Raw genomic sequence first — 27,600 nt, 5'->3', positions numbered from 1 at the left:
GTTGCATTATGTTATGTAAGATTAGTTTTGTGATTTTTAAGAAAAAAAAAACACAAATCCTTGCTTGTATTTTTTTTTTTTTTTTTAAGTACTTCACTTTGCAGTTTTCATTTAATGAAATATTCATGCTCCTATAGCCAGCATTACTGTATGATTCTTTAATAAATCCATACATTTTTATTTCATCCGCACAATTCCTTGATATTCTAGATTTAATTGTCAAAATACCAACTCAGGTTCGGTGAAAAGTGAATTTGAATTTGTATTAAAAAAAACCAAAAAACAGAAATTCAAACCTAAAGCATAGAAAACATATAAACTATTGAGTGTCGGTTCATGGTCAATCCGTGGCGCTGCTGAGGCCGTTTCCAGGTTGCATTCGAGAGAAACTGAGATTTTTTTTTACAAAGTTGAGGAATTCAGTCTCATGGCAGATATGAGGACGTGAAGCGGTGATAAAATACAGGAAGAGGAACCGGGAGCTCGACGCAGGTGCTCCAGGATGGCTCAGCAGGTGGGTGTCAAGTCAGGCTGCTGTTGGAAGATTACAAAACAAGACCAAGATTTTCTTTTCTTTTGTTCTTTCCACTGATTTCTGCCTGTTTTGGATTTCTCCAGCTATACAATGAAGAAGGGACCAACTTAATCATTTTGGAGAAAAGAGCTGCAGAGCCGAGAAGCTCACTGATATACGCATCTTTTAATTTCATCAATTCCATAATCGGATCTGGAATAATAGGTAACTATAACGAGGAGTATCGTGTGTTAAACAGATTACTTCAATTGCAAACAATGTTTTCTGATGTTTGATAGCATATAATTCTATTTCTTGCTGTTAATTGTGTTGTGAAAAAGGGCGAATTGTTTACTTTGGTGCAACAAGGAGACGCTTTCATGCATTTGAAGCCTTGCAGCGGTATCATATGACTAGCGCCTGTTATCCCCTTCCCATAAACTCGCTGATCCTCAAAACCCGAGTCATTACACACACACACACACACACACACACACACACACACACACACACACACACACACACACACACACACACACACACACACACACACACACACACACTACTGAATATTTCTATGACAGCAACGTCTCATTGCATATGTTCCAGTCCATGCTAATTCTACCTATCACCTATTTAATTGTTAATACCTATTTATCACTCTTTGTTTGCATTTCCATTGAAAGATCAAAAGTAATCTGGACTTTTCTCCAGTAATTTCCTCTAACAAGCATTTCTTAACTCCTGGCATTGAAACCATTTGCAGAGACAAATATACTAAGCTCATCATCTTACTAAGATACCTAATGTGCCCAGATCCTCTAGTTTGAAAGAATATTCCCAAAGTACATTAAAGGTCTTACTGAATGACTTATTGTTGTTGTTGTTTTTTTTTTAAATCCAGGTTTACCATATGCATTGAATCAGGCAGGACTCCCTTTGGGCCTTTTTCTGTTGGGAGTAGTTGCATTCATTACAGGTGGGTGCATTGTAATTTATTACTTAATATACATATTTCAGTAATCCAGTAACTGAGCAAATATTTGAAACAAATGAATGGTTATGCTTGTATTTCCTGACAGATTACTCAATCATCCTGCTAATTAAAGGAGGGAACCTTTCAGGGACAAACAATTATCAATCACTGGTACAAAGCACATTTGGTTTGCCTGGATTTCTCATTGTATCTGGGCTGCAGTTCCTTTATCCTTTTATTGGTAAGTTATTGTTATTTTTAATTCACAATAGATTTAAACCTCATGTTGCATAATAAATAATAGCACTTAACATACAGATGCATTTTGAATCCTGCCTAAATAATTTCTGTGGCCTTTGTTTATTTTTTTATCTTCTTTTTTTTTTGCTATTGCTGTTTGCTGTTTACTATTAAGTCAATAAGTGCTGCTCTAATCTAAGAGATCGTTTCATCTTCTTTGTACCTCAGCTATGATCAGCTACAACATCACCACTGGCGATACACTGACTAAAGTGTTTCAGAGAATCCCGGGAGGTATGACTTTATAGTACCACAAAAGTGTGCCTGCAATTCAGTAATGTTCTTAATTGATTGAAAACCTGTGTCCATCATTGTATTTTGCTTGCGTGTTTGATTGTTTCATATCTGCAGTTGGTCCAGGTCACATACTTGCCGAGCGTCACTTTGTGATCCTTCTAACAACCTGTGTATTCACGCTACCTCTCTCCCTTTATCGAAATGTGGAGAGACTTGGGAAGGTTGGCCTGATTCTTATACAGCGACGGGTCTTGTTTGGTGATTTCAAAGCTGCCTTTTAAACATCCTCGTGTGTCACCAGGTTTCCTTCCTGTCGATGGTGCTGACACTTACCATCCTCATCATTGTAATCATCAGGGCAGCTACCTTCGGACCGCAAATGTATGAAAGAAAACTCTAAAGTTTGCTAATTGACAGTGATTTTAGCTGAAATGTGTGTGGACCATTGTGGTCTTTGGTTAAGAAACAAGCGTACAAATAAATAGTGTATTTTTCTGTTTTTTGATGACTTGATATCTGTCTCCAGCCCCCCCACAGAAAATGCATGGACATTTGCAAAGTGGAACGCTATTCAGGCAGTCGGTGTCATGTCTTTTGGTGAGTCTATGTGCAAAATGCTCATGCCTCTGCTGCTGCTGTTTTGTTTTTGCAGTGAGTGACAGTTCCTAGGAAATGAACTTAAATGAACCTGAAGTGTGGCACGAAATGTGGGTCATTTCATGCCAACATATATTATATATATTATAATATTCTACTCGGTAAGAGTAAAATGTGCAAATATGTGTTTTTGGTTTGGACTTTTTTGACTATTTTGAAATAGAAAGAAACGGTTTAAATCCAGATTTATTCACAACAAAATAATCATGAAGTAAGATTCATGTATTACAGTCTTTATTTTCTACAGTCCTAATTCAGCATGAAACGTGCAATGCAGATTAACTGTAAGTAGGTCAAGGCTATTAAGGCTATTAGTAGATTTCCTACATATTGCTGTGCTTCTGGTAAATTCCAAACTTCTTAAAAATGCTTGTTGTTATCAGACAATTTTGTTTTGTTTTTTTCCATTATATATTGATGGTCATATCTTGTTCTGCTACAGATGTCCTTTAGTTGGAATTTTGGATGCTTTTTGGACAATGCATTTTAGTAAAAAAAAAAGAAACATTAGGGAAGAAATATCAAATAATACCACTGGTCTACTGTTAAACATCTCACGTAAAGGAGTTTCTGCACATGCTCTCTGTTTACTGATTGTATTCTTCCTGTTGTTTGTAGCCTTCATCTGCCATCACAACAGCTTCCTTATCTACGGCTCTCTGGAGCAGCCAACACTCGCCAACTGGTCCCGAATCACTCATGTGTCCGTCGGCTCCGCGCTCATTATCAGTGCTGCATTTGCTGTTGCTGGCTATGTGACCTTCACTGGCTACACTCAAGGTATCGATACAAAAAAAACATAAAAAAAAAAACTGAAGGTAAGTGGTATTGTTCAGATCTTTTTAATATAAATGTGAATGCATTCCTCACTTTTGTAGGTGACGTGTTTGAGAACTACTGCAGAAATGACAACCTGGCAACGTTTGCTCGCTTCTGTTTTGGCTTCAGTATAATAACCACGTTTCCACTGGAGTGCTTTGTCACCCGGGAGGTGAGTATGGCTTTTACACAAACCGAGCTAAATGTTTACATCTGTGGCTCAAAGTGTTTTTTTCTGAGGTTTTGTGCTAAAGATGTGGATTAACAACACTTTGTACACATCTGTGCTCAATGTTCGCTCTCAAGGCTTGTTATACAGTATGTCTTCATTTGGTTTGTCTTATCGTCTTTCAGCTTCAAAATACAGCAAATGCTTTTTTTTTTTATTCCCCCGTTGCATACATTCCCCAAAATTTATCTTCTCAGGTGGTCTCTAATGTGATTTTCAGTCGGGATCTCTCAAAAGCTGAACATGTGGCCATCACCAGTCTCATTGTTGTTCTCTGCACATCAATATCGTTGGCATTCGACTGCCTTGGTATTGTTTTGGAGCTGAATGTAAGTCACTCTGCATTTATATATTTGTCTTAACACTAACTCAGCAGAAACAAATATTCCATAGTGCTTTTTTTTTTTTTCTTTTGCCGTCCAGGGTGTTTTGAGTGCCACACCGCTGATCTTCATCATTCCGTCGGCCTGCTTCCTCAAACTCTCCCCTGGCCGCTGGTTCCGTGGTGAAAAACTGATCCCTTCCATACTGATTGTACTTGGCTTGTTTGTCATGATCACTGGTTTGACCATGACCGGACTCTACCGCCAAGACTGTTCACATGGTGTGGAGATGTTCTACTGTACCGACGCCAATGTCTCTACCACTACACCTTCTGTATAAGAGAAACAAGTCAAATGTTTAAACCTTTTAAACGGAAAATTTGTGCTAATGGATACTTTGAGGTCTGTGCTGTTTACTTTATCCGGGCCAGCAGTATTAAGAAGAACCATATCCTGACACAGAGCACGACGCTCATCCTGGGAAAAAAAAAAAAATCTTGGAGATAGCCTCTAGGGATGAATAATAATAATAAGTCAAGTGGAGCAACATAAATGTGTGACATGACAAATGAGAAAAGTTCTGCTGCTGCATTACAAACAGTTGTGTAAAGTCTTTGATTGTGGAGTGGAGACTGGAGAAACACATTTGTAAACAAAGTTCAGTGTGTGCTACGTAGGAAGAAGTTTTACATACATTTACTCTTAAACATACCGGTCTATCAACTATGATGTGTTTTGTCCTTGCTGCACAGCTGAATAACCAATGAATGTTTGTGACTTCTCTGTGTTTGCTCCATGATGGACTGGTGACCTCTCCAGAGTGCACCTTGCTAACTTTTCTCCTAATATATCAAACCCTGTACTATCTATAAATCTACTCAGAAGATCAAAAGCTCCCCATCTCATATCTGGCTCACGAAAAGATTTGATGGATTTACACTTATAAAAGAAACGTTTGCACGTAAAAATTAGTGCTGTTTAAAAATCTGATAACAGTTCCGATATTTTTGCATGAGTAATTACTATATTACTTTTCTTTGGCCATTAATTTGAGATACCGCTATGCGGTTACTGTAAAGCAAAGGACTTTGTGTTTACTTGTCTTTAACTAACTCTAAAATTGAGACTGTGGGAATATCCAAGAAGGAATGGTGAGAACAGCATATAGAGAGGTTTGAGAAGAAAATAGTGGGGGAGAATATGAACATCTGTGAAGTGTGACTTTTTTTTTGTATTGTGTTTGCGCCCTTTTAGACACGTATTTAAACTGATAAAATGTCTACAAGCATGTATTTGTATTAGTTTGCTATTGTTTATGATAATATACATGTTTCCATTTCCAGCCACATGGTGTCACTGTAGACAAACTAAGTAAAATGAAGTAAAACAAAACAACAATAGTGGCGCCTTTTGACTGGCTTCGGCTTATATTGCTTTAATGTGTTGTTTAAGAAGATTTTGGTTGTGTGCGTTGTGGCTGTGTGTCCTTTATGAGCTTTTGGACTTAGACACGGCACCGCAACGCACAAAGGCCCCAGCTGAGCGCCGAGGAGGGGAAGGTACAGTGGATTAGAGAAACGCCCCATTTTTTTATTTTTTTTTAAACAGCGTCTGTGATGTCCAGAGAAAAGTTGGCAGAGTTACGCACCGTGTCAGCAGGGAAATGATGCGTATGTGACTGTGTGAAGCGCGAAACAAGGAGGCAGACGGATAAACTACACTGGAATGATTTGCGCACGAAGGCGCAAAAGCGCACACGTCAGAGCGGATATTATGGATTTTTTATCCAAACAAAAACTCTCTGTAGAGGTCCACAACTGATGTTACCTTCCTGGAGACTGATGGAAGTTGACAGCTGCTACAAAAACCAACTGCATTCATGGTGAGACTCAGTTATAAACAGATTCGGCGGTAATGTCATTTCCGTCGTTATAAAAGAAGAAGAAAAAAATAAATAACGCGAGTGAAAAACGGGATGACCTCATGTGGGATTCGCCCATATTTCAGTATTTACCCCGTTTGTGTCACTTCACAGCAGCAGGTTCAGACATAAGGCTTTTGCAGCTTTTATTATGTCAACTCTCACTGAAAATGAACTGTGCTCTTTGTTTGTGTGTGGCCAGTCCGACGGGTTTCATTAAACCGATGAGTTTAGTCATGGATGATCATGGATCCCAGTCCCATTCCAGGAGATCTGACCTGAGGTATGTAGAAGCTACTTACGTAAGCTGCTGTAATGCATTTTCTTATTTGTCAATAAACATCATCGGAGGCGGTCCACAGAACCTTTTGAGGGGGGGCAAAGTGGGAACATGCAGTCAAAAAAAATGAAGGCTTCATTGACGTCGTTCTTGAATAATTAGGCTAATTAGTGTAAATGCACTTAATTTCCCAATTAGTGTAATAATTTTTTTCCAGTTCCTTTTTTGTACTGAGTTAATTCCTTCTCTTTTTGAAGAGGGTGCATATGACTTCTGTTTTTTTCACTGTTACATCTTTTCTGAGTTGCATCGTAGTTTCACTTCTGGTTCTTCAGTGCAGTTAGTGAACTATTGAGTGCAATCTTAAGCAGCTTCAGTACAGTAGTGCACAAGAACAACATTATTTCAGCAGGGTCAGCTATCACATAGTGACAACATTTATCAACATTTGTCAGTTCTCCCCTCACGCAACATATAGAAATATCTTCAGTGCAAAATCAAGGACATCAGATGTCTTGTATAAACTTCCTGTTTAAAGTTTTTGTTCCTTTTTATAATATAATGATGACAATTTGGGGGCCTTATGGAGATAAGGGGCAGTAGTGATTGGGGGGGGGTTCAAGTCCCACAGCTCAAGTGTCCATGAGCAAGCCCCTAAGTCACTTAATGGCAGTCTGGGTAGTTATGGTTAACTATGAATAGAATGGCCTAAAGCGGATCCATAAAATATGTTTTCTGTATTTTGAACCATCATGGAAGATCTGCCCTTGATCTGATGGGTCTTAATTTAATTACTGTACTGTATTTAATTGTGTATGTTTTAGGGGGGAAAAAAGAAAAGGAAAATAGATACTAGAGCCTGGAAATCTGTGTGCTTTTCCTCTGCCGTGCACAAATATTGGCAAAATCAAGTTCCATCATCACTGACTGGCTAACTGGGTTGCTGTCATCGACTGGCAGCATGCAGCCAGCTGTTTTCTCAGCTGTTTGAGACACAAGCATAATGCCACCCATTGTAGAATAATGTTTTTGCACAACCAACCTTCAACTAACAGTCCTTTCACTCAGTGCATCTCAGCCAAGGCACAGTTGTTGCAGACGTTTCAACCTTTGGACCCTCACCCCTCCCCCCCCCCCCATTTCCTGCCCTCTGAGTTTTACTGAGAAATAGCCTTGACCATATGTAGAGGTCATGAGAACTATTTTGCTGGCAAAACATTCTGCCGTCCTCTCTGTGATGAGCCTGATGATCTTTCTTTTTCAGGAAAGCATGCATTCACTTGGCTTGAAACTGATGGTCTTGGAAAAAAAAAAAATACTGATTTGTCACGTCCAATAGTTAAATAAAATTGCAGTAAGGAACTGCCGGGAGTATATGACATGGTGGAATTTCCCATCAGTTTTGGATCATGGACTTGGAGATGATGTCAGCTGCTTGTATTCCAGTGGTTGGAATCATTAAAGTGGGAGAGTAAGTTTCCAGAGCCTTTTTACATTCACTACTCACTCTTTTGGCCTTCAGTGGCAATATGCTGAGATATTGAAATTTAAATTAGAGGTGAGATGGAGCATTTGTGCACATGATAGTTTCCAGTGCAGCACTTCGCGATAGCTGTGCAAAGTTTCCAGCCCTGCCCTGCAGACTATAATTTCCCATTTGTAAAAATACTACTCAGGCACATCGTATTGGGTTTAGTTTAAGAAAATACAACCCTCATGCTATGACATGTATTCATATTTCATAAGTATTGTGTGATCTGAGAGTGCAGCCACACTCTTTGGCCATTGAGAGCAGCAGACGACCTCAATATCTCTGTGGTTTGGCTATTAAGTGAACCACACTCTTCTATAAGCTGCTGAGGAGTGGGAGAGGACATATGCTCTTTGTCTTATTTCTGGCTTAATATATTTTGGATGAATAAACCCACTGCTTTTCAGTTTTTGAAAAGCAGTCATATGTGAAGATTTTATGTGACCCCCAAAGCTACGCTACATTTCATATCCAAACACTATCCTTGCCAGAAACTGTGGGCTGGCCGGTTTCAAGCGGAGTTGTGGCTGCAACACCAGCGTACACTCGCATACACACAAATAAATGTATGATTTAACAGTTTGTAGTTTTAACAGCTTTATAAATAAAGGTGCTTCTGAGTGTACAGCAAGAAGTGTATTGATTCGTTCCTGTCTGGTCTTAACAGTGCATCGCTTGGAGCTGGTCCTGCTAATTGAATACACCTTAAAGTATGATCTCATATGGCTGGCTTTCCTCAGGACAGAATGTGGGATTAGTTAAGGTATTGTGAATCCCCACAGCTGTTTTCCTGACGTGCCGTGCAATCCAAGGGCACAGCTGCTCACATGAATGTGCAAGATGAAAATTGTGGCAGGATCGGAGTGAGATACGTGAAGAATTTGGGCACAAACTAAGTCGTGTCACAATGTTTTTTTCTCATTATAATTAAGGCCGGGGATGATACGTCTGACATGAGACTAAAAAATATATAATTCAGTCTGCACTACTCTTAAAAAAAAGCCCTCTGTGATTGTCACTCTTCAAAATGTGGGAAAACCTTTAAAGATATCAGAGGGTAAAATCAGCATGAAGGCCAGACAAACTTGTCCCAGCATTGAGCTAGTATGCGTTTGAACACTGGGGTGTTTTATGTTATGGATGATTTCTGCCTCACAGGAGTGAAACAGACAAAATGGCTATCATCCAAGGAACAGGGAATAATGGGCTTTCTTTGTTACCACACAGAGGCCAACGCATTGACCGTAAATACCAGTGAATAATTCTTAATTACAGTCATGAATATCATGAATCAAAGCAGTTTGTTGGTTGTTCAACCTTTTTCTTCTTTGTATTGTTGAAGCAATCCCCATAGTTGTATGTTTATGGAATGCTTGTCTTGTTCACAGCCACCTGATAAAACCAAGTCAGTCCAGAGATCTTGACTGTGCACTGGCTTGAACAGGCTGGTCCCTTTTTGTTTCTGTTATGCACTTTTCCAGGGCATAACAGTTGGATGCCTCCCACTCTCAGACTGTGTAACATTCTGGGTGACCTTGCATGAATTAGTCCTTTGTGTTCTCTCAATGGGAACTTTACATATCTCCAATAACATTCAGAGATTTTATGTGACAAAAGGAAAAATTGCCTTAATTTGCTTGACCTTCATTATCAGTGTTTGTCTTGGTTAGATGAGATATTTATAGAAAAAAAAAAAAAAAACCCAGACCGTCACAACTGGCATAGCTTAGGTTACAACCAGTCCATTTGGGACACAGAAAAGTGGTTTAGCAAGTATGGAGAAAATCAAACGTAGGTCATTTAAGAAAACCACGGGCAGAATTTCAAAACCAGGACACTTAAAAAGGGTAAAATACTAACTTGCACACAATGACTGGGTTCTCTAGATGGCACAATCACTGTGCATATTCGCATGAAGTTTTACCCACCCCAGATGTTTGTTCCTCTGGGTGTTGCAACACTGACTCTCAGTTGTTTTTTTTTTTTCTTTTTCATGATATGAAACCACTGAACAACTGATACATCAAAATGTATCATCTCCTAACATGCAATGTAGCAAGCCAATGAACCACAACATGACACAAAGAAGCAGCAGCCAGGAGGGAGGACATTCACACTGACAGCCAGCATTAGTAAGTAATGAAAGCAATGCTACCTTCCTACTAAAAATTAACTTGGTCTATTGTGGCCTTAAACTGTTCCTGTCTAGCTCTGGTGGGGTTATGGTTGACCCTAACTGCTAATTAACAATATTAAGGTTGGAAAAATGTAGGTTCTGGTTATAATTGGGACATTTGGGATGAAGGAAGTGCGGTATGGTGTGTTGTGTTTATAATTGAGTGTGGAAATAGTAAACTGTGGTGACATGACTTTTTCTCTCTGGCTTCCAGATTTCAAGGTCTTTGTGAGAATGAACGTGTTGTTTAAACTGTTAGTGACTGAGTTGTGTGTGTGCGTGTGCGCGTGAGTGTGCGTGCGCTTTAACAAAAAATCATGGTGTAAAACCACCCCAGGAACCTCGGTTCATGTGATCAGTAAAAGAGGGAATGTTATCTACTGCGTCTTTCAAAGATGCTCCACTGCAGACAATGCTGCTTTGTTTCAGATGAATGGACAGTTGGACACAGTGGCATAGTTCTAATTATGTCTCAAAGAAACATTTTCTTTCTCAATTTTATTTGAATGTTAGTTTCTCTTTACAAAGTGCACATTTGTTAAAGGCTCCAGAGAGACCTCAGCAATAATTACTGGACCTTATCTTTTCTGTGCAGTTTTGGTGAGTTCGACTGTGTCGGGCTTTTATGTGAATTCCTGAAGTTCCCACACAACTTTTTCAAAGTTCATTTTAAGAGAGATTTATTAAAATGAGAGGCATTTCATTTGTGTGTAAAGAGACTGAACCATGCATTGTGCTCTCTCCTTTACATCCAACAGACATCCTTTTTCCCCCCCGAACACATGGGATTGTTATGGTGCAATGTTTAGAGAGAAAATATTTGAGCTGCTTGGAGATAAGGTGAGGTAATGTACCATGGCAGACCGTAGTTCAGGGGCGAGAAGGCTGTTGAGAAATTACAGTGAATGATCTCAAGTCTGATTATCCAACTGGCCGTCAGGCCTGAGGCCCAGCCAGCTTCACCTCACTTTACTGTGGTAGTTGGCACATCACAAAATACATTTCACTACAATCTCCAGCAAGACAGAAACATCAAGGTAAAAGAACCAGATATTACAATGGTGCATTGAAACGCTGATGATGCCACACAGTTGCTCATTAAATATTCATCAGATTTCTAAGTGACAATGTTAAAGATGAGTTTGAGCTTGAGCAGTGCTATGCTACTGACTGCTGTGGGAAAATGTTTTTTTTTTTTTTTCCTGCAATAATAAACTGTACACATAGGAAGTGGGAAGTTCTTTAAGGGTCCCCGTGCTCTTTTTTTTTTTTCTTTCTAATCTCTTTCCATCCCACACTGCTTATGAAGTAATGGCCTTTCCAGACCCTCTTTTAAAAAGCTTGTGTTTACTGTGAGTGACCTCTCACCAAATTACCAGCTGTGGCTCTGAGCCTGTGTTTTATCGTTCCTCTGCAACACCCATCCTCCACTTCTGTGCCAGTAAAGCTTTTTTTCCCTCTCTTTTTCAAAAAGGAAACTACACCATAATAAAAGTGTCCTATTGATAGTGACTCGACATCAAATCTAAGGAAAGTAAGTGGTTACCTGATACATACGGTAAAACAACAATGATTGAGTAGAAGGATGAATGTAGTAAGTGATGTGTGGAGACAGAGAAGATGATGTCAGACTTTATACACAGTTTAATAGGAGGGATTGGGTTTAAGGAGGGCCTGGGAGGTAAACGTGAGGTGGTGCAACACTGCCCCGTTCCAGCAGGAGTAGCAAATAACAGATGTACCAGGACTACAGAGGGAAAGCATGAATTACTCGGCTCCTTCATCCAAATGGCTGGGAGTCCAGAATGGGGCAACTCACACCCCGAAGGAGGAGTCTGTCCTCACCACAGTTAAAGCAAGACGCTGGTTTTGGCAGAAGGTTAGATCAAAATGCATTTGCTCAGCATAAATGCTTTTGTTTGTGTTTTTTTTTGTTTTTATCTAATCGGGTGACCTACAATAAGGTCTTTTAATCAATATTGATGGGGAACGCACGATTTTCAAGCCACGACTGCAGAGAAACCAGAGAGCCAAGGAAAGAGCACGATGTTATGAGGAAGTGTTTGTAGTAACTAAGGGATTGTGTTAAGGCTGTATATTCATATGAAGATGCAGTGGAAGTGACGAGTCACAATAATAGGATATAAATGCATGGATACTGAATGAAAAGTGGAAAAAGACAATTGTCATGAATTGTCATGTCAAGCGTCCAAAGTTAACATTGCAGAAAGGAAATGTTGAGCAACTACTGCTGTGTAGCTTCTTAACACTTCCCCAGCTTCACTCTGACATCTCCGTTAGCACTTAAACCTCCTTATCATCGGCTGGGATTTGGTGGTGGTGTTTGTAGAATGGGTTGCACATTCTTGAGTGAAAGTGCAGGGTTGCTGATAAGGTCCTCTCAATGACCACTTATTTCACAATGGAAAGTCCAATTTATTGCTTCCGTACCAGACAGTGCAGTTTCCTAAACCTTCCTAAGAGCAAAAGGTTCTGCACTTCATCAATCATGCACACGTTCTACAGAAAACAATGAAACCATGAAACTATACTGATTAAATTATGGCATGTCTTAGACTTGTTTATTTCATTAACAAGGAATACTCCATGAATGTTTGTTGATTGTGAAATATTGTGTTCATCGCCACATAACACATTTATTAGTTAGCTGTGTGGTCTGAAATCATGTGTTGTTTTTCAGTTGATTGGATTTCTGAATCGGAATGCGCATGTCCTCTGTGTTTACTCCAACAAACTTCACACTTTAGAAAGGTCTGAGCTGTTCCTTACCTCTGTTTCTGGAGAATCACTATCATTAGTTTTTTCCTCTACAGACAAACCCTGTAGCATGGTTTTGCAGTGAGTCAGATGTGCAGAATTAAGGTGTGGTTTTGAACAGTTGGCAGTGCGTTTCACACAAACACAAGAGAACTACCTGATTAAATTGAGTAGCGTAAATATTTCCAGTGTAGTTTTGACTGCGTTAGAAGGTGACGAATGAGGCAGGACTCCCTCAGGCACCCCTTGTTCTGATAAGCTCATCATTGCCAGTCTGATTAGAACTGAGGCTCACTCATGATTAGAATAGATGATGATGCAGCATATCTTCACTGGTCCCTGTGCGAGCCCTGAGCTGCCATGGTGAGCCCACATGCTGCAGTGCTTGTGTGTCGCTGAAATGTTGCTCTACAAGCCCCACCCTCAGGTTCAAGTCTGCAAGGGGAAGCAAAGCTGCTTACCTTTCTGTTCATGACCTCAGGGGGAGTGCTACCAGCACACTGTATGCGCTGGAGCTTGTAGAGACGCAGCAGCACGCGGGCCGACAGGATTTAGGTGTAGAAGACAGCTTTCTGATGTCATGAGTTGGGGTGTGGCATTAAGGTGCTCCCTTTAAAGCTGTACTGCTGCAGTTTAGTTTGCCTGACTACTCGTGGGAGATACACAGCAGAATGGAAATGATTTGATCAGCTAAAGAGGTAAGAGTGTGGAATAAAGTGTTGGCACAGCGAGAGGAAAAGCAGGTCTGTCATCTGTCCTTCAGCTCTCTCTCGGTTCTTCTTATTATGTCTTCATTGTTATCTTTTCAGCATGCAGACACTTGAGTCTTCCCCAAAGAGCTGGAAAGAATCTTGAAGCCTCCTTTTTTTTACATTCAGCTTGCGATCTGTGTGTTATGAATTGAGTGTGTGCAGAGTGTGTTGGACATACAGCACTGTGGCATGTTGGAGCCTGTACGTCTGACTGTATTACCTGCCAGGAAGAGATAGTAGAGACTCGGGACGTTTTGGTCTCTCAAATGTTGCCTTTGTTTCTTCAAATAATCAGTGTGTTGTCTTAAAGTGTTGTTAAACAAACAGCCTTCATGAAAAAGAAAAAGAAAGTTTATTTCCTCATACACAAGCTTGTTATTCCCTCAGGGGCCATCCTATTATTCAGCAGCTTGGAGCATACCACAGTTGGCATTTTTTCTAATCCTTGACTTTCTCAGAACCTCAAAGGAACTTCAAGGAAAGGTACTAATGGTGCTTTTGTGTGTTGCCCCTTGCACATTTGCACATTTACTCCAGGATCTGGGAACTTTAATTGATTGAGTGGGAGGAAAGAAAAAACCCCATACAGAAGTGATAAAAAGGCTTCTGCAAAACTAATGAAACCTGCAGGAAAGTGTTGAGGAATGTAGGGAATTTGGATTTTCCTTTGCTTAGCTGGTTGACTCCTGCTGATATTTACATTTATTTCTTTTCATTTTTGATCACTACCTCTTAAACACAGCAGAGGTATGCATTTCCATCATCACTACTGCTACCATTCTTCATCCATCCCGGCCTGTCATTCGGTGTTTTCACACATCAGCACAGAAATATTTGAAATATTCTTACTCGAGAAGAAGCATCTGGATATTATTCCATGCTGGACTTTTCCTTTAACTGCAGGAGGTTTTCAGCACATTGTAGGTGAAGTCTAATAAAGAGAGCAATAGTTAAATCGTAATAGGTTTTTTGTTTTTTTTCCAGAACTCCGTCTGTATTTCCTGGTACAGCTACTCAGGACACTGCTGTATAGCTGCAATCAAATCAAGAAATTCAGCTTAACTAATTGCCTTGACTTGTTCTCTTGGCTTGTCAGAGCACATGCAGTATATAACGGGCTAATTATTACAGATAGCCTGCATTTGTGTCATCAAGCTGCTTTTGAATGGGCTTGTTTGCGAGTGCCGGACCTCCCAGGGAAACCCTGTGAAGGAGGCATCAGCACAGTCAAGCTTCAACACGTCTCCTCTCATTCAAGCAACACATCAACATTGGTCTGGGTGCCAAAAACAAACCAGGCTGCATGTCTGCGTCTGTCACCTGCTCGGGGTGTCTTTCGAAAGCTCATTGATGACACAGCTGCATAAACTGAGCTGACCCTGAATGAGACATTATCATTGTGTGTTTTTCCACACTTATATATTAAGTGTCTTTATGTGGGGGAACAGCAGACCATCATCATTTTTCATCACTTTGATTGGTTATGAATCAAACAAAGTGATTAACTTACATAGACCAGTTTAAAAGTATATGTAGAGAAAGATTTGAATACATTGCAGAATGACTGCCATTCAAGAAACTCAACCAACACAATGATGACAGTGTAGATCTATTTAACTCTGTTTGGAAATTGTTGCATTAATAGTTGCATGTGTTTAACCCACCCAATCAGTATTAAGTCACGTGCAGAATGGCTTAAGAGGTTAAAACAGTTTGAGCTTTCATCAACAATGATGCACATACAAATCAGTCTGCAAAGACTGGAAATGGTCACGAACATGCTGAGGTGTTAATCGAATCCTAAATCTTTATAACAGTCTTGAGAATACTCGTGGTCATCAGATTAAAGACAAACAAGAAAAATGCATCAAAAAGGTGCTTTCCTTTCATCAAATTGTACATTTGAACTTTGATTTGTTTAGTTAAAATGTAAACAACTCCTGATTGGCTTTCAAAACCCTTCAAATTTTAATCTAATCAGCTAATATCTCCTCACCAACCCCAGAACACAAGGACCTCTATTGAGGATTTTGATGGAGGGACATATTAGTCAGTTCACTGAATCCTTTCTTGCACTTTTAACCATTGATGTTTTTTGCAAATAGGAGAGCCACATCCTATGTTGTAAATGCATTTTACCCATTGTTTAAGGTCAAACGTTAAATATAATCTGATCAGTGTCTTGACTGTGTTTCATGGTTCATGTTTATTCACTATAAAAACAGATTTTCTTGACAGGCCGAAAAAAGCAACTTGGTAAATTCACAACAGTTAAATGTATGTTGTACAGAGGTAAATCAATTTGAAAGATGATTTTCATTATTGTGTAACTATAAGATAAGCCCTGGAAGCAGAAAGATTTGTAGTGATCCAGTGAACCAGTTGTGTACTGATTGATTTCATTATAGTGCTTTTGTATGTATGTGTGTGTGTGTGTTTTTTTACTATAACATGAAAATATCCGCAAATATCACAGATGGACACCAGATTGTGTCGTTGACATATTGACAGTGACGGTACAGTATCAGATCAAAAGTCAAGCAGCCGATCACTCTCAGGCAGACGTTAGCTCGCCACCTGAGGCGATGAGCTTAAATAGAAATGATATGAATCCACAGCTCAAATTCCATTCAACGGCTCAAGACTTGTTTAGTCATTACCAGTTTTGCATCCAAGTCTTGTGAAACACAGTTTTGATAGTTTATAATTAACTCAACAAACACTGTTCGCATTGCGTGCCACTGATGTTCTCATATTGCGGCTATGTTTGGTCATCTTTCAAAAGGAGCTTCCAATTTTTGTGAATTCTGAACTCGATGACTTTAAAACACTGAACACATTGGCATATTCAGTTATTTAGGGTGCACTCTCAAGTACAGAGTCAGTGCTTTGTCACAAGGTGCAGATTGGTTTGAGTGAATCACTATGATGAAACCAGTTTGCAGTTGCTGAGCAGTCGGCCTGAACTTTGAACCCAAACAGTTGGATTACATTATGGATTTAGGAATAGAGTCTGCAACCCAAGCTGATCTGAGTGAGGTAAGCAGGTTTGACCTTTCAATTTATGTTTCAATAATATTTTAAGCTTGTTACTGTGACACACTCAAGGACTGAACAAGAAAAATTGACTGTTAACAGCTCCCGGCAGTCCGTTATTTGGCTTTACTGGTTTTTGTTTGTGTGAGATTGTCGTTTCGAGTACTACTGCAGACCGTGACACGGTTGCTTGCTTGTCGGTTCCTATATCAGCTCTCCTTGAAAACTTTCAAGAGCGTATCCTTCATGCAAACAATCAGCTAAAACAGCATGGACATAGTTTGCAGCCTGGCAGATAGTTGCTAAGCTACAGACAGAGACACTTTAGATATTTGTTTTTACAAGAAAACCATGTAAAGTGGTCAGTGGTCATTCAGTGTGTTGGGTTTGCATCCCTTATTTATATTTTTACAGTAGATTGTATTGAATTGTGGCATATTTTTGTGTTTCATTGGATACATAACTCTCAGTAGAGACTTTGTGTAATACAACTGGTAGTCCTGGAGGTCTTAGAAGCTTCTTTGGCAACAGCTTATTAATATTTTAGCTCCTGTAGCCGCTGGCTGCAGCTGTTTTTTTTTTGTTTTTTTTCCCAGCTCCACAAGCTGAGAGGATGTCTTCTGAGCTCATTATTCAATATATTATAGTATAGTCGTTGCACTAGGAGCACAAAACAACTCCTGTCTTTTACACGCATCAGTCTGAAAATGCATTAGTGAAAGGCAATAGCAAGAAATATAAACTTACTATTAGTGTCACAATCCTGCACTTTAAACTTTGTGTCTCTGGTTTTGCCTTATATTTATATTTTTAAGATCAGACTTCGATCTCAACTGCTCTCGCCTCATAGCAAACCTGTTCCTGGTTCTAGTCTCGGCTCTGGTCTTATTTATGTGGAGTTTGCATGTTCTCTCTGCGCATGTGAGGGTTTTCTCCAGGTACTCCAGGTTCTTCTCTCAGTCTTATTGAAAACTCCAAATTGCCGACAGGCATAAATGTAAATGTAGGATTGTTTGTTTCTCCACGTTCGCCCTGTGATGGACTGGTGACCTGTCCACGTTCCTTATCAGCTGGGAGCAACTCCAGCTTCCTGCATCTCTAAGTTGGATACATTGGTAAAGTAGAAGATGGCTGGATGGCATCTCACACCACTAAATGCGAGACTTGCACTGTCCTGTATGCAGGACAATATGACTGACATGCAGTCTGGACCTCGTAGCGAATAAATCTAAATCCAGGCATCCGTCTTACTGTGTTTGTGTGTTTACATATGTCGCAGTGTTTCAGGGCATCCGCCCCACATAGCAGTACTAATAATCCTCTGCCAGACATGCCTCAGTGGGGACTGTGACCTTGCATTGCTGGGATTCCTCTGTTTGAATAAGTAGTTGGCCCCACGTGAGACTTGCAGGCTGTAACTCAGTTGACTGGGTCTGCAATAACCTTTTTTATTCATGCATATGCTGACAGAACAAGAAGACACCTGAATCTTTCAAGGAAATGTCAGGCACGACTGACTCATTGATGTAAACCTGTGCTTACTGTGGTGTCTGATGGTGATGTCTGCTGTTTACCATGTGATGGAAATGGTAAACCTCATAATGAAAACCCTGCTCACATCAAAACACGGGATGTTTGTAAAGGCTCTGCCTTTAGGAAATGGTGTAATCATCCAAAATATTACTGAACTCAGAATTCCCATGTAGTTCTAAACAGGTGGAGAGTTAACTTCTGTTTTTTAACTTGAACTTTTGTACTTTTTTTTCGATAGCATACCTGATCAGCATGATTTTCACATGACTGCTGCTGCTTTTTTGAGCACCTTATTTACACAGTTTGCAGGAATGTCAGGAGTGGACTCCTACTCAAATATGTACACATCCAAACCAAATTGTGCTGATCATTGTTGCAGGTTCTTGTAAAAGATAGTCCAGCTGTAGCAGCTGATGATCGACTGGTGCCTTGACAATCAAAACAACACGCGCGTTGAATATAGCCATAATTTACAAAATTTTCTAGCACAAAAACTGGTTTTATTTCAGTCACTGAAATTGAGGTCTGTATCTTGTGTGGTATTATCAGACTCCTCTCACATGTCTGTCTGTTCACAGCCATTTCTTCAGGCTCAATGAGTAAATCTGTCTACGGTTGTCTTGTGACTTCAACTTCAACTCCTTCGTGCAGTAACCTTGCTGCTTTTCCCAAATCTGTGAAAGAAAAGTTGTCTGATGCACTTGGATTTTCAGTCAGAATACTGTTTAAGATGACAGAAAGGACGTTTATTTGATTTCTTTCACTTGAGCAGAAATGTATTCACAGTCATCTCTAAAGTACAAATGTGTCTGGTTGTGCTAATGCCATGGAAAAACTTTGTGCAAATACTGAAACAAATCTCAAAATTATTGACCCACATTCTTTCCCCCCCCCCCTAACTGCAGGGTGTCGACCAAAAGCAAAGCACCATCACCGCCAGCTCTAAAGAAGCTGGATTCCCCAGGTTTCTCCCAGTGGTATCCAGGGAACCCTCATTTAACCATGGACCAGAAGGAAAACCTCATTGATAAAGAGCTCTCTCTGACGGTGGTCCTGCCTGGTGGAGTGGAAAAGATGACTGTAGTTCATGGAAGGTACAGTCAGACCAATGGCTCTCAAGCAGTGTCATGATGTGTGGTGTTCATCTTCTTGCAAATAAAGAGCCATTATATCTGCAGTTTAAGCATGAACACCATTGTGCATTCAGCATTTTTTTATATCATGAGACTCCTGTGGGATTGCGTCATCAAATGACGTTCAGTTTTTTATCAGTCTGAGTCAGATGGGTGGAGTCGTTTCAGTGTTGTGGTTTACTTGGGCGAAAATGAATCGCATTTCTTGCAAATTCTTGCGAATGAGACGAGTGACATAAGAACATGGTTTTCTTCCAGTAAATGAAAAACATCAGATTTTAGCATGCAATAATGAAGCACCCACAATTTACTGAAAAAACTGAACTACCTAATCAGATCAGCATGTGTCAGTGTACCTCTGTGTTACTGGAAAAGTGTATTTGAGATATCAGTCTTTGCAAATAACTATTCTGGTATGAAAAGTTTTACTTTACCGTCTGAACATATTTTGTGCCCAAACAATACAACTACTAGTAGTACTACTGCTACAAGTAGTAGTAGTAGTAGAGCAGTATTAGTAAACTACTTTATTTGGTATAAAAGTCTTTCACAAAACATAGAGCTGTCCAACCAAAGAGTGCAAAACTACAGTGTTAACTAACTAAAGTATTGATACTGATGAATTACCTTGATCTTGGAAAAGCCTAAAAAAATCCATATAAAGTGATGTTATACTGTTAGCATTGTCAGTGACAGTAGATTTGATTTAGGCTGTAAATGATTTGAATCAGATTGTGTTTCTCTTTCAGCTTTTAAATCACATAATATTTATTAAATCAGGTGAATAATCAGATTGTAGTTCAAGATTAAATTAATTTGCAACAATTTTTAGAACTATATACCGGTAATAGGAAAAAAGTTTGTTTGGATTCAGAATCTGAAATATAGAATAAATTAAGTCTTTGGGGTTTTTCTAATATGATAAACTTGATGTCTTATTTGGCTTTGGACCTGTACCAGAAAAATATAGTAACCAAACTACAACTGTGTGTTATTTGTGAAGGTGGACATATTGTACCCTACTTTTTAACAGTCCTCTTTCTTCTTCCTTGTGTCTTGCAGCAAACCCCTAATGGATTTACTAGTGACGCTATGTGCAAAATATCACCTGAACCCGTCGAGCCACACCTTAGAGTTGGTCACTGCCAACAGGAACAATGTCAAGCTCAAGCCCAACGCTCTCATAGGAACTTTGGATGCAGAGAAGATCATACTCAAACATAAAGGAGAGGATAAAAACAAGAAGACAGGCCCTCAGATGCCTGAGGTATGTCACCCATTGCTCATGTTATCATCCTGGTGTTTGTGCTGCATAAACAGTTTCAATCAAAGGAACGCGTTTTGTCTCACCAGGCAACCATTCGAATGGTGATAAACTACAAAAAGACCCAGAAAACGATATTGCGAGTAAATCCCAGAGTCGCCCTCGCTGAGCTGTTACCAGCGATCTGTGAGAAATGTGAATTTGACATGGAGACTACAGTGCTTCTGAGAGACGTCCAATCACTGGCTCCGCTGGACTTGTCCAGTTCTCTTAACGATTATGCAATACGAGAGGTTTATGCAAGAGACACAAAAGGTAAGCGCGACAGTTTCCAAAGATCAAACCTGGGCTGCATGCCACTGAACATTTAACAAAGTGACCATCCATTGCTCTTCATGTTTTAAGTCGCCAGCTTTCTCCTTTTGTTAAGATTGTGGTACCTGCTCTGAATGTGATGCCTGTTTGCTTTGCAGGACAGTCTATGTCTCCCGTGTCTCCAGGGTCACCAACCTATGCAGGTATTTCACTTCATAAAGTGGCAACAACTAAAATTAAGAGAGATCTTATTTCCCAGTGTTTCTTCACAGCTTTGTGACGACTTTTGCTTTCCAGGAACCGTTATGCCAGGCAAAGATAAAATTCAAAAAGAAAAAGAAAACAAAGGTCTCTTCAGCAAATTTAGAAAAAGCAAGAAAAAACCTGAACAGGTAAATAATCTCTATTGAAACCATTGTGTTTCATTGTTTTATGAAGGGTATTATGATTCAAGATCAAGATTCAATTTATTAGTCATTTGCAGTATGATAATGGAAAGTCGTGATTCTATATGAAAACCAGAGGGAGGATTGTTTACCTTGGTTTGTCATTAGTTAATGTTCACTGTGTTGTTTGGAAACAGGCCTCTTATCATGTTCTGATAGGATGTTTGTTCTTTAAAGCAGGCGACAGCCAGCGCTCCAGCTTCTCCTGTACTTGTGAGCAAACCTCGACCGCTCAGTATGGCCTTACCCAGCTCCAGCTCGTCTCAGTTCAGCTTTTCCACAATATCTGCTGATATGCCAAAGAAGAGACGTGCACCTCAACCCCCGGGCCTCGGATCTCCGAGCTCCCCCTCGGAGGTCAGCACTCGCCAGAGACTCTACTCTGAACCCAATGTCCGACTGGACAGGGAACAGGTCAGTGGACTGCACTGACATCTCAGCACAGCTTTGAATTGTTTGCTCTAATGGTAGACATTCATGCGATTTCTGTGCTTTTGTGCAAAATCTAGATGAGTTTAAGCCGTGGATCCTCAGCACAGTCGTCACTGAAGAAAACTAAACGTAAGGCTCCTCCACCTCCGACATCTCCGAGTGCTGTGGCCCAGCAGTCGGTTTCTCAAGATGAAAACTTGCAAGGTTTGTTTCCACTTGTGTTTCTTCATGATATATTATCACTTGAGCAGCTCAATTAATTTCAGATTTTAAACTAACCTTCTATCACTTTTGTTTGACTTCCCTCTCGGATTAATAAAGTATTTCTATTCGAATCTATTGCACGAGAATTGATGACGTGTTGACAGGAGTTCTGTCAAATACAAGAAAGCCTCCCAAGGGCTCACATTTTACTTTGGCTTATTTGGTTATTGTGCCACCTAGTGGCTGTCTTTGAAAAGTGCTTGATGCCAAAATCTTGACGGAACAGAAACGAGCCTCTGAGTTATTGAAGCAAGCTTGTGACCAGAAATTCACTGGTTTGAATCCCACTGCTGGCAGGTTACCACTATGGGACCCTGAGTGAGCCTTTGAAGACCCACCTGGTGAGGTCTGTCCCTCATGTGGTTTAGTATAATCAATGTGCTTTGAAATACTTTCCTGTAATTGTAAATGTATGCCAGACCTGTGTTGTATTGTCCTGAGCTGAGAGGGGAAACTCCACCCATCCATCCTGCAAACAATTTAAAGCCAAAACGACAAAATCTTTTGAATATTAAGTCAAAGGGTTGTCGTTAGTTTCTCTTGTAGAAGTTACATTGATAGTAGAAACAATTGGACTGTATTTTCTCTCCCATCGTGATTATATATCTTTTTGATATGTTGACAAGCATGCACAAAGAGATTTACTTAGGATTTCAGATCTGCTGCCACTATGCTGGATTTGAAGTGAGTGGAAGCTTCAGAGCATAAAAACTGCCATCCAAGAACCACATTCTCCTGACATCAACTAACTTTTTTGTAATTATTTTTATGTCTCCATTTGTTTGTCTTGTAGAAAACAAATGTTGAATCTAAAACTAAATTCGGCTCACGCAATAAAGAATATTCGGATTTGCACTTGGAACATCCTTGTAATGTTTTCGAGATCACATTATCAGAAAGCGTTGGTGCAGTTCCTTATTTGTTATCTTCTTTTATAAAACATAATTTCTTCTTCTTCTCACTCTACTTTTCTACTTTTTTCAACAATAACTTCCCAGAGAAAAATCCACCCTCTTGCTTCTAGCATAGTGGGGCTTCAGTAGATAGAGATCAGACGCTGAGAGGAGTATGCTTTGTTTAAGTAGCCTTGAAATTCCTTTTGCTCACAGCTCCTTTGTGATGTGCTTCCTTTAAGTGCTAAATTAGGAACTAGAGAGTGGAGAATAATCTGTAAAAGAGCAGTCCGTGGACTGTATTCATAAGAACCATTTGAACAGCAGCGTGTGCTCCAATGAATTGAAAGGTACTTCTCCACAATGTTGGAGAAAAAAGTAGGAATAAAAATACAATTGTTGTAAGAACTTTATGTTGTACTTTTCAGTTACAAACATTATAGAGAATGCAAACTTTGATCCTCTGCAGCTAACATTTGCCAAAAAGATACACACTCTCAAATTGACCCCCTATGGACATGTTGAGTCACCAACAAACCAAAAAAGGATATTTTTTGGACTGTGTGAGGAAACTGGAGTACCCAGGCAAAAGCACCCAGGGAAATCATGCAAACTCCACGCAGGAAGTACCCAAAGTGATCCGCCAATATCCTTACTGGGGGGGAGAAAGTGCTCACCACGACAGCACTCTATGGCCCGACTCAGAAAATAGTGTTGAGAAATAAAAATTATATCGGACTATCCAATGATGATAGAGTATGAACTGATTTTATTTTTTTATTATAACAATGTTTTACAGTGGATTCGGCTGCTAATACACTGGAGGAAATTATGGAGCATGAGGAGCTGTCTGCATCCATGATGTCTGCGCCTGCCAGTAACATCCAGGGAGAGAATATCAGCCTCAGCAGGTCGCCTGACGTGTCACTGCATTCCCCATCCCCAGAGGCTCAGATTCAGAGCTTTGTGGATGGAAATGGGGAAGATCAGCCTTGTGATCTGTCCTCAGATGGCAAGTACGAACTTCACTAATACTGCTCAAGTCTCCTTTCATTTTCCTCTTGAGTTGTGCAATATCTTTAATCTCTTATGTTTTTCTGATTTCTACAGCCAACTGCAGAGTACAGTGGATGATTCTGCGACTGTGAGCATGAACAAAAGTGACGGCACAGATATATCTGAGCTGGCAGATACTAGTGGGTTTGCATTTGGATTATACGAAATTATGTGGCTGCAGATATTCTCCAAACTTCTAATATCTGATAATGCTTGCTGTAGATTTGCTTGTTTGATATTTAAAAAAAAAAAAAAACGTCTTTCTCATAAAAAAATTTTTTTTTTGTCTGTACAGATAGCAGCTCATTCCAAGTGGAAGTTACAAATCCATCCACCGTTTGTAAAGCGACAATCACTGACAGTGTGGAAGCTGACCGCAGTGCTGCTCTTAACAGCCTCCCTCCGCCTGTAGTGCAGGAGACGGAGGCACTGGCCTCTGCTCAAGCAAACACTGAAACCCTCCGGGAGCTGACTGACAGGTTAGAGAGTCCAGTGGCCACCAGCACATCACGCCTCATTGGAGAGGATGCTCAAGTGCAGACAGACTTCACACAACTCCCTGAGCCTCCACAACAACACGTGGACAAAGTCTCTGTATCAGCAAGTGAGCCTGTGGTTGACTCAGCTGGGAAGAAAGATATTGCCACTTTGACAGAAGACCCGGCCCCCTTTGACTCCAGACAGGCGTTATCACTCATCTCAGAGACCTCTCAATGCCACGACCCAGCTCCAAATGCCCCTGCCACATTAAATCCACCATCCCAGCATGCCACAAATTCTGAGCCAAAGCCCAAGCCCTCCAATGAACTGACAAGGGACTACATCCCTAAAGTTGGGATGACAACATATACCATTGTGCCTCAGAAATCTCTGGAGAAACTGAGATATTTTGAAGTTGCACTGACACTGGAGACCCCTCCTGAAGCTCCGGAAGAGGGACTTAATATTGGTTCTCTTCATTTGCATGAGAGCTCAGCACAGAGATCACAGACGGAGGTCCTGAAAGAAAAGAGTGAGCAGCATGCTACTTCTACTTTACCCAGGGAGGACTCACTGATTAGCACTACTACTACTACTCAAGGCACTGTTAATGGAAGTATACCCGAATCTAGTCATTTCACAAGTTTACGTGACACAGACAAGATCTCAGCCTCGGCTAATGGAGCATCTCAAGCTGGTTCACCAACAGAGGTCAAGGAGATGAAAATTCCACCCGCAACTAAACCCAAGCCTGGTTCTTTCCGCTTGGCACAGCACAAAAAAACACCTGGGTATTATGTAACTTCAGCAGCAGGGAAAAGTCTCAGCGCCAACCCTGGCTCTGGCCTGAGGGAGGCTCAGAGGAGTGCAGAGGACACAAAGTTACCACCTCCGCCTCCTTCACCTCCTATGCCGTGTCAAGAGGAGTCGGCAGGGGCCACTGACGTTCAGCCAAGCCCAAAACAAGATGACAGGAATGTAGCCTTAACGCGGATGACGAGGCAAAGTAGCCTGCCATCCAGAGAGCCTAATGCAGGTTTGAGTTTGGAGAAGCTGAGGAGTTTTGCGGCTCCTCGCCCTTATTCCCCTGCAACCCCTTCTCGCTTCGCCCAGGCGGTGTTGTCCGCTGTCAAAAAGAGCCATTCATTACCCCATGGGCCGAATACAACCCCCTCCGTGGTGTCACCGCCTGTCTCTCCAGTCAAAAGTCTCTCACCAGTCACAGAGCCTAAAGGATTATCTGAACTTCAGGTTAGTTCTAACAATGTATAAGGAAATATCTGAATAAAAATGTCAGTTAAAAAAAAAAGATTTACTGCTATTCAGCTACTTCATCTCAAATATTAATTTTTGAATAGAAAAGCTTTTACTGCTGTTTAAAAGCTCTTTTAGGTTTTCTCTTTGACAACTTGCTGTTGTGCTTTTTAATTCGGTGTTGAAGCAGCCTTTTTTAAACAATACAGCTTTATTTCAGATATCATGGTTTTTGAATTCTAATTAGTCATTTATTATGTTGCAAAAGCTCACTAAGAGCAAAGCTCATGGGGTTTTCATCGTATGTAATCAATCGATAATGCATAACAATATGACAACAATATGGGTGTACCTTACAGTTAAAGCTGTAGGAAAGATGGTTTAAAATAAACAACCGTGTTCTTGTTGATGCTCATATTTTTTGCTATAAACATTCATTGTTCAGGTATAAACTGTTGATATGAAACATCTGAACACATTGAGGTTTTAAATTCCTCAACATTCAATCATAAAAAGGTTTATGTACATTTGCATTTAGCCAATTTAACTAAAGACATAGGCATTAAATCCGATTCAAAGAAATTGATGGACCATTCAAACACATTTGTTTAGCTCGCTGTATTCAGCCGGTGAAATACATCAAGCACAACACTGGTCGGTCCACACATTCTTCGCAATATGTGCAGGTCAGGAAATTGTCCGAATATTCATGGTGCTATGTTGTTCCAAGCTTTATTCCCTGCTTCAAAGGAATCTGTCTGTTTACTCTCGGGGCATTGTGGCCAATGCAACTTTTTGTATCATATTGTGTCGGACAATCTTTTCCTTTCCGTGCCGCTCTGCTACCAATAAATCACACCTGTAGCTCAATTCTTGACCTGGGAGAATACTGCAAAGCATAATGTAGTCTGTTGACTCTTTTTGCTGCCAGGCATAGTGATCCTCCAGTGATCACATTGTGTTTCTCTTTTAACATCACAGGACTGTGAAAATAGAGAGATGGAGGGTGACGACTCCACTCTGCAGAGAGAAGTGGTTGAACCGCCGTCTTTTACTGAGATTGTTCAAATCGACGGAGATGGCAGTCCATAGCACTGCCGTAATTCTTCTGGCAGCATATCATACACAGTATGCGACATTCCATTTTTCTTTTGCAATATTTACATTTCATTTAATGTTTGCAAAATAAAAAAACATTGTGTGTATTTCTTACAGGGGGGACGTCTCTTGTTGACTTGGACTTCTCCTGAAATCTTCATCCCATGACACAGATGAAAAAACTGTCTTAGTTATACCTCTTTTAATAGCCTTCAACTACATAGATTTATGTATTTTGATAATATTTGCTGCATTTTGTTTATTTCTTGTCACTAAACCTTTGCTTTACTTGCATAGATTAATACTTAAATGTGTATCTTTTGAGATGACTATCTTGCCTTAACGTGTTATTGTTGTCAGTGATCAAAGATGCATAATGAAAACAGTTTAATAAGTTATTAGACTTACTCACAGAGTTTAATTTTTTTTTCTTTTTTTTAAGAAAATGTATTATCTAAATAATACTGGAGATGTATCTCGGTTCAGGTCTGACCTATGATAAACACTTCTTAGATTTTTACATCAGCTCTGTATTTAAGTATCTCCGAGATTCGATTAAAAGGCAGAAATACACTGACGTGCACACCTGTGGCTCTTGTGAAACAGTGTTGTTACCACGAATAAAGCTTTTATCAAGTTCAAACCCACTTGGTTATTTATTTATTCTTGTTTTCACCCATGCATACGCGATGTTTTCTTTTCTTTCTTGCTGAAATCGGATCCAGTTGAATGCATCCAACAGGTAAAACGGGCTCCGCGCCTGTGCGCGCTCTGCGCGTCACAGTGGCGCACCTGAGCTCCACGTGTGAACCCGCGCAGAGTCTCTCTCTCTCCCTCCTCAGTAAGACCGGAGACATGAGGAGGACCTGCGTGCACCACCTGAACTGGAAACTCTGCTTCTGC

General features: G+C 40.2%; 2 protein-coding genes across 6 annotated transcripts; both read left to right on the top strand.

Annotated features, from left to right (window-relative positions):
* Window positions 1-502: 502 nt before the first annotated feature.
* slc38a11 (solute carrier family 38 member 11) lies at window positions 503-4,395 on the top strand (the record flags this gene model as incomplete). Its single annotated transcript, XM_080498185.1, has 12 exons — window positions 503-514; window positions 619-739; window positions 1,419-1,493; window positions 1,597-1,731; window positions 1,959-2,024; window positions 2,142-2,248; window positions 2,329-2,408; window positions 2,554-2,624; window positions 3,303-3,464; window positions 3,563-3,675; window positions 3,930-4,061; window positions 4,156-4,395. The coding sequence occupies 12 exons, from the start codon at window positions 503-505 to the stop codon at window positions 4,393-4,395; spliced, it is 1,314 nt and encodes a 437-aa protein (XP_080354311.1).
* A 1,303-nt stretch (window positions 4,396-5,698) lies between these two features.
* Window positions 5,699-27,327, top strand: cobll1b (cordon-bleu WH2 repeat protein-like 1b). Of its 5 annotated transcripts, none has more exons than XM_080498642.1 (14): window positions 5,699-5,937; window positions 6,179-6,259; window positions 18,968-19,156; window positions 20,258-20,462; window positions 20,549-20,774; window positions 20,933-20,977; window positions 21,072-21,166; window positions 21,401-21,634; window positions 21,730-21,856; window positions 23,609-23,825; window positions 23,920-24,005; window positions 24,161-25,596; window positions 26,581-26,727; window positions 26,815-27,327. In XM_080498642.1, the coding sequence occupies exons 1-13, from the start codon at window positions 5,876-5,878 to the stop codon at window positions 26,689-26,691; spliced, it is 3,114 nt and encodes a 1,037-aa protein (XP_080354768.1). In that variant the 5' UTR covers window positions 5,699-5,875; the 3' UTR covers window positions 26,692-26,727; window positions 26,815-27,327. The 5 variants fall into 5 exon arrangements, with proteins under 5 accessions (XP_080354768.1, XP_080354767.1, XP_080354766.1 ...); XM_080498641.1 differs by having other exon boundaries at window positions 21,398-21,634; window positions 26,871-27,327; XM_080498640.1 differs by having other exon boundaries at window positions 21,398-21,634.
* The last annotated feature ends 273 nt before the right edge of the window (window positions 27,328-27,600 follow it).

Source organism: Blennius ocellaris (assembly GCF_963422515.1).
Source record: "Blennius ocellaris genome assembly, chromosome: 6".
NCBI classification, from domain to species: domain Eukaryota; kingdom Metazoa; phylum Chordata; class Actinopteri; order Blenniiformes; family Blenniidae; genus Blennius; species Blennius ocellaris.
The sequence above is the reverse complement of the archived record's forward strand: the minus strand, read 5'-3'. Positions and strand labels throughout refer to the sequence as shown.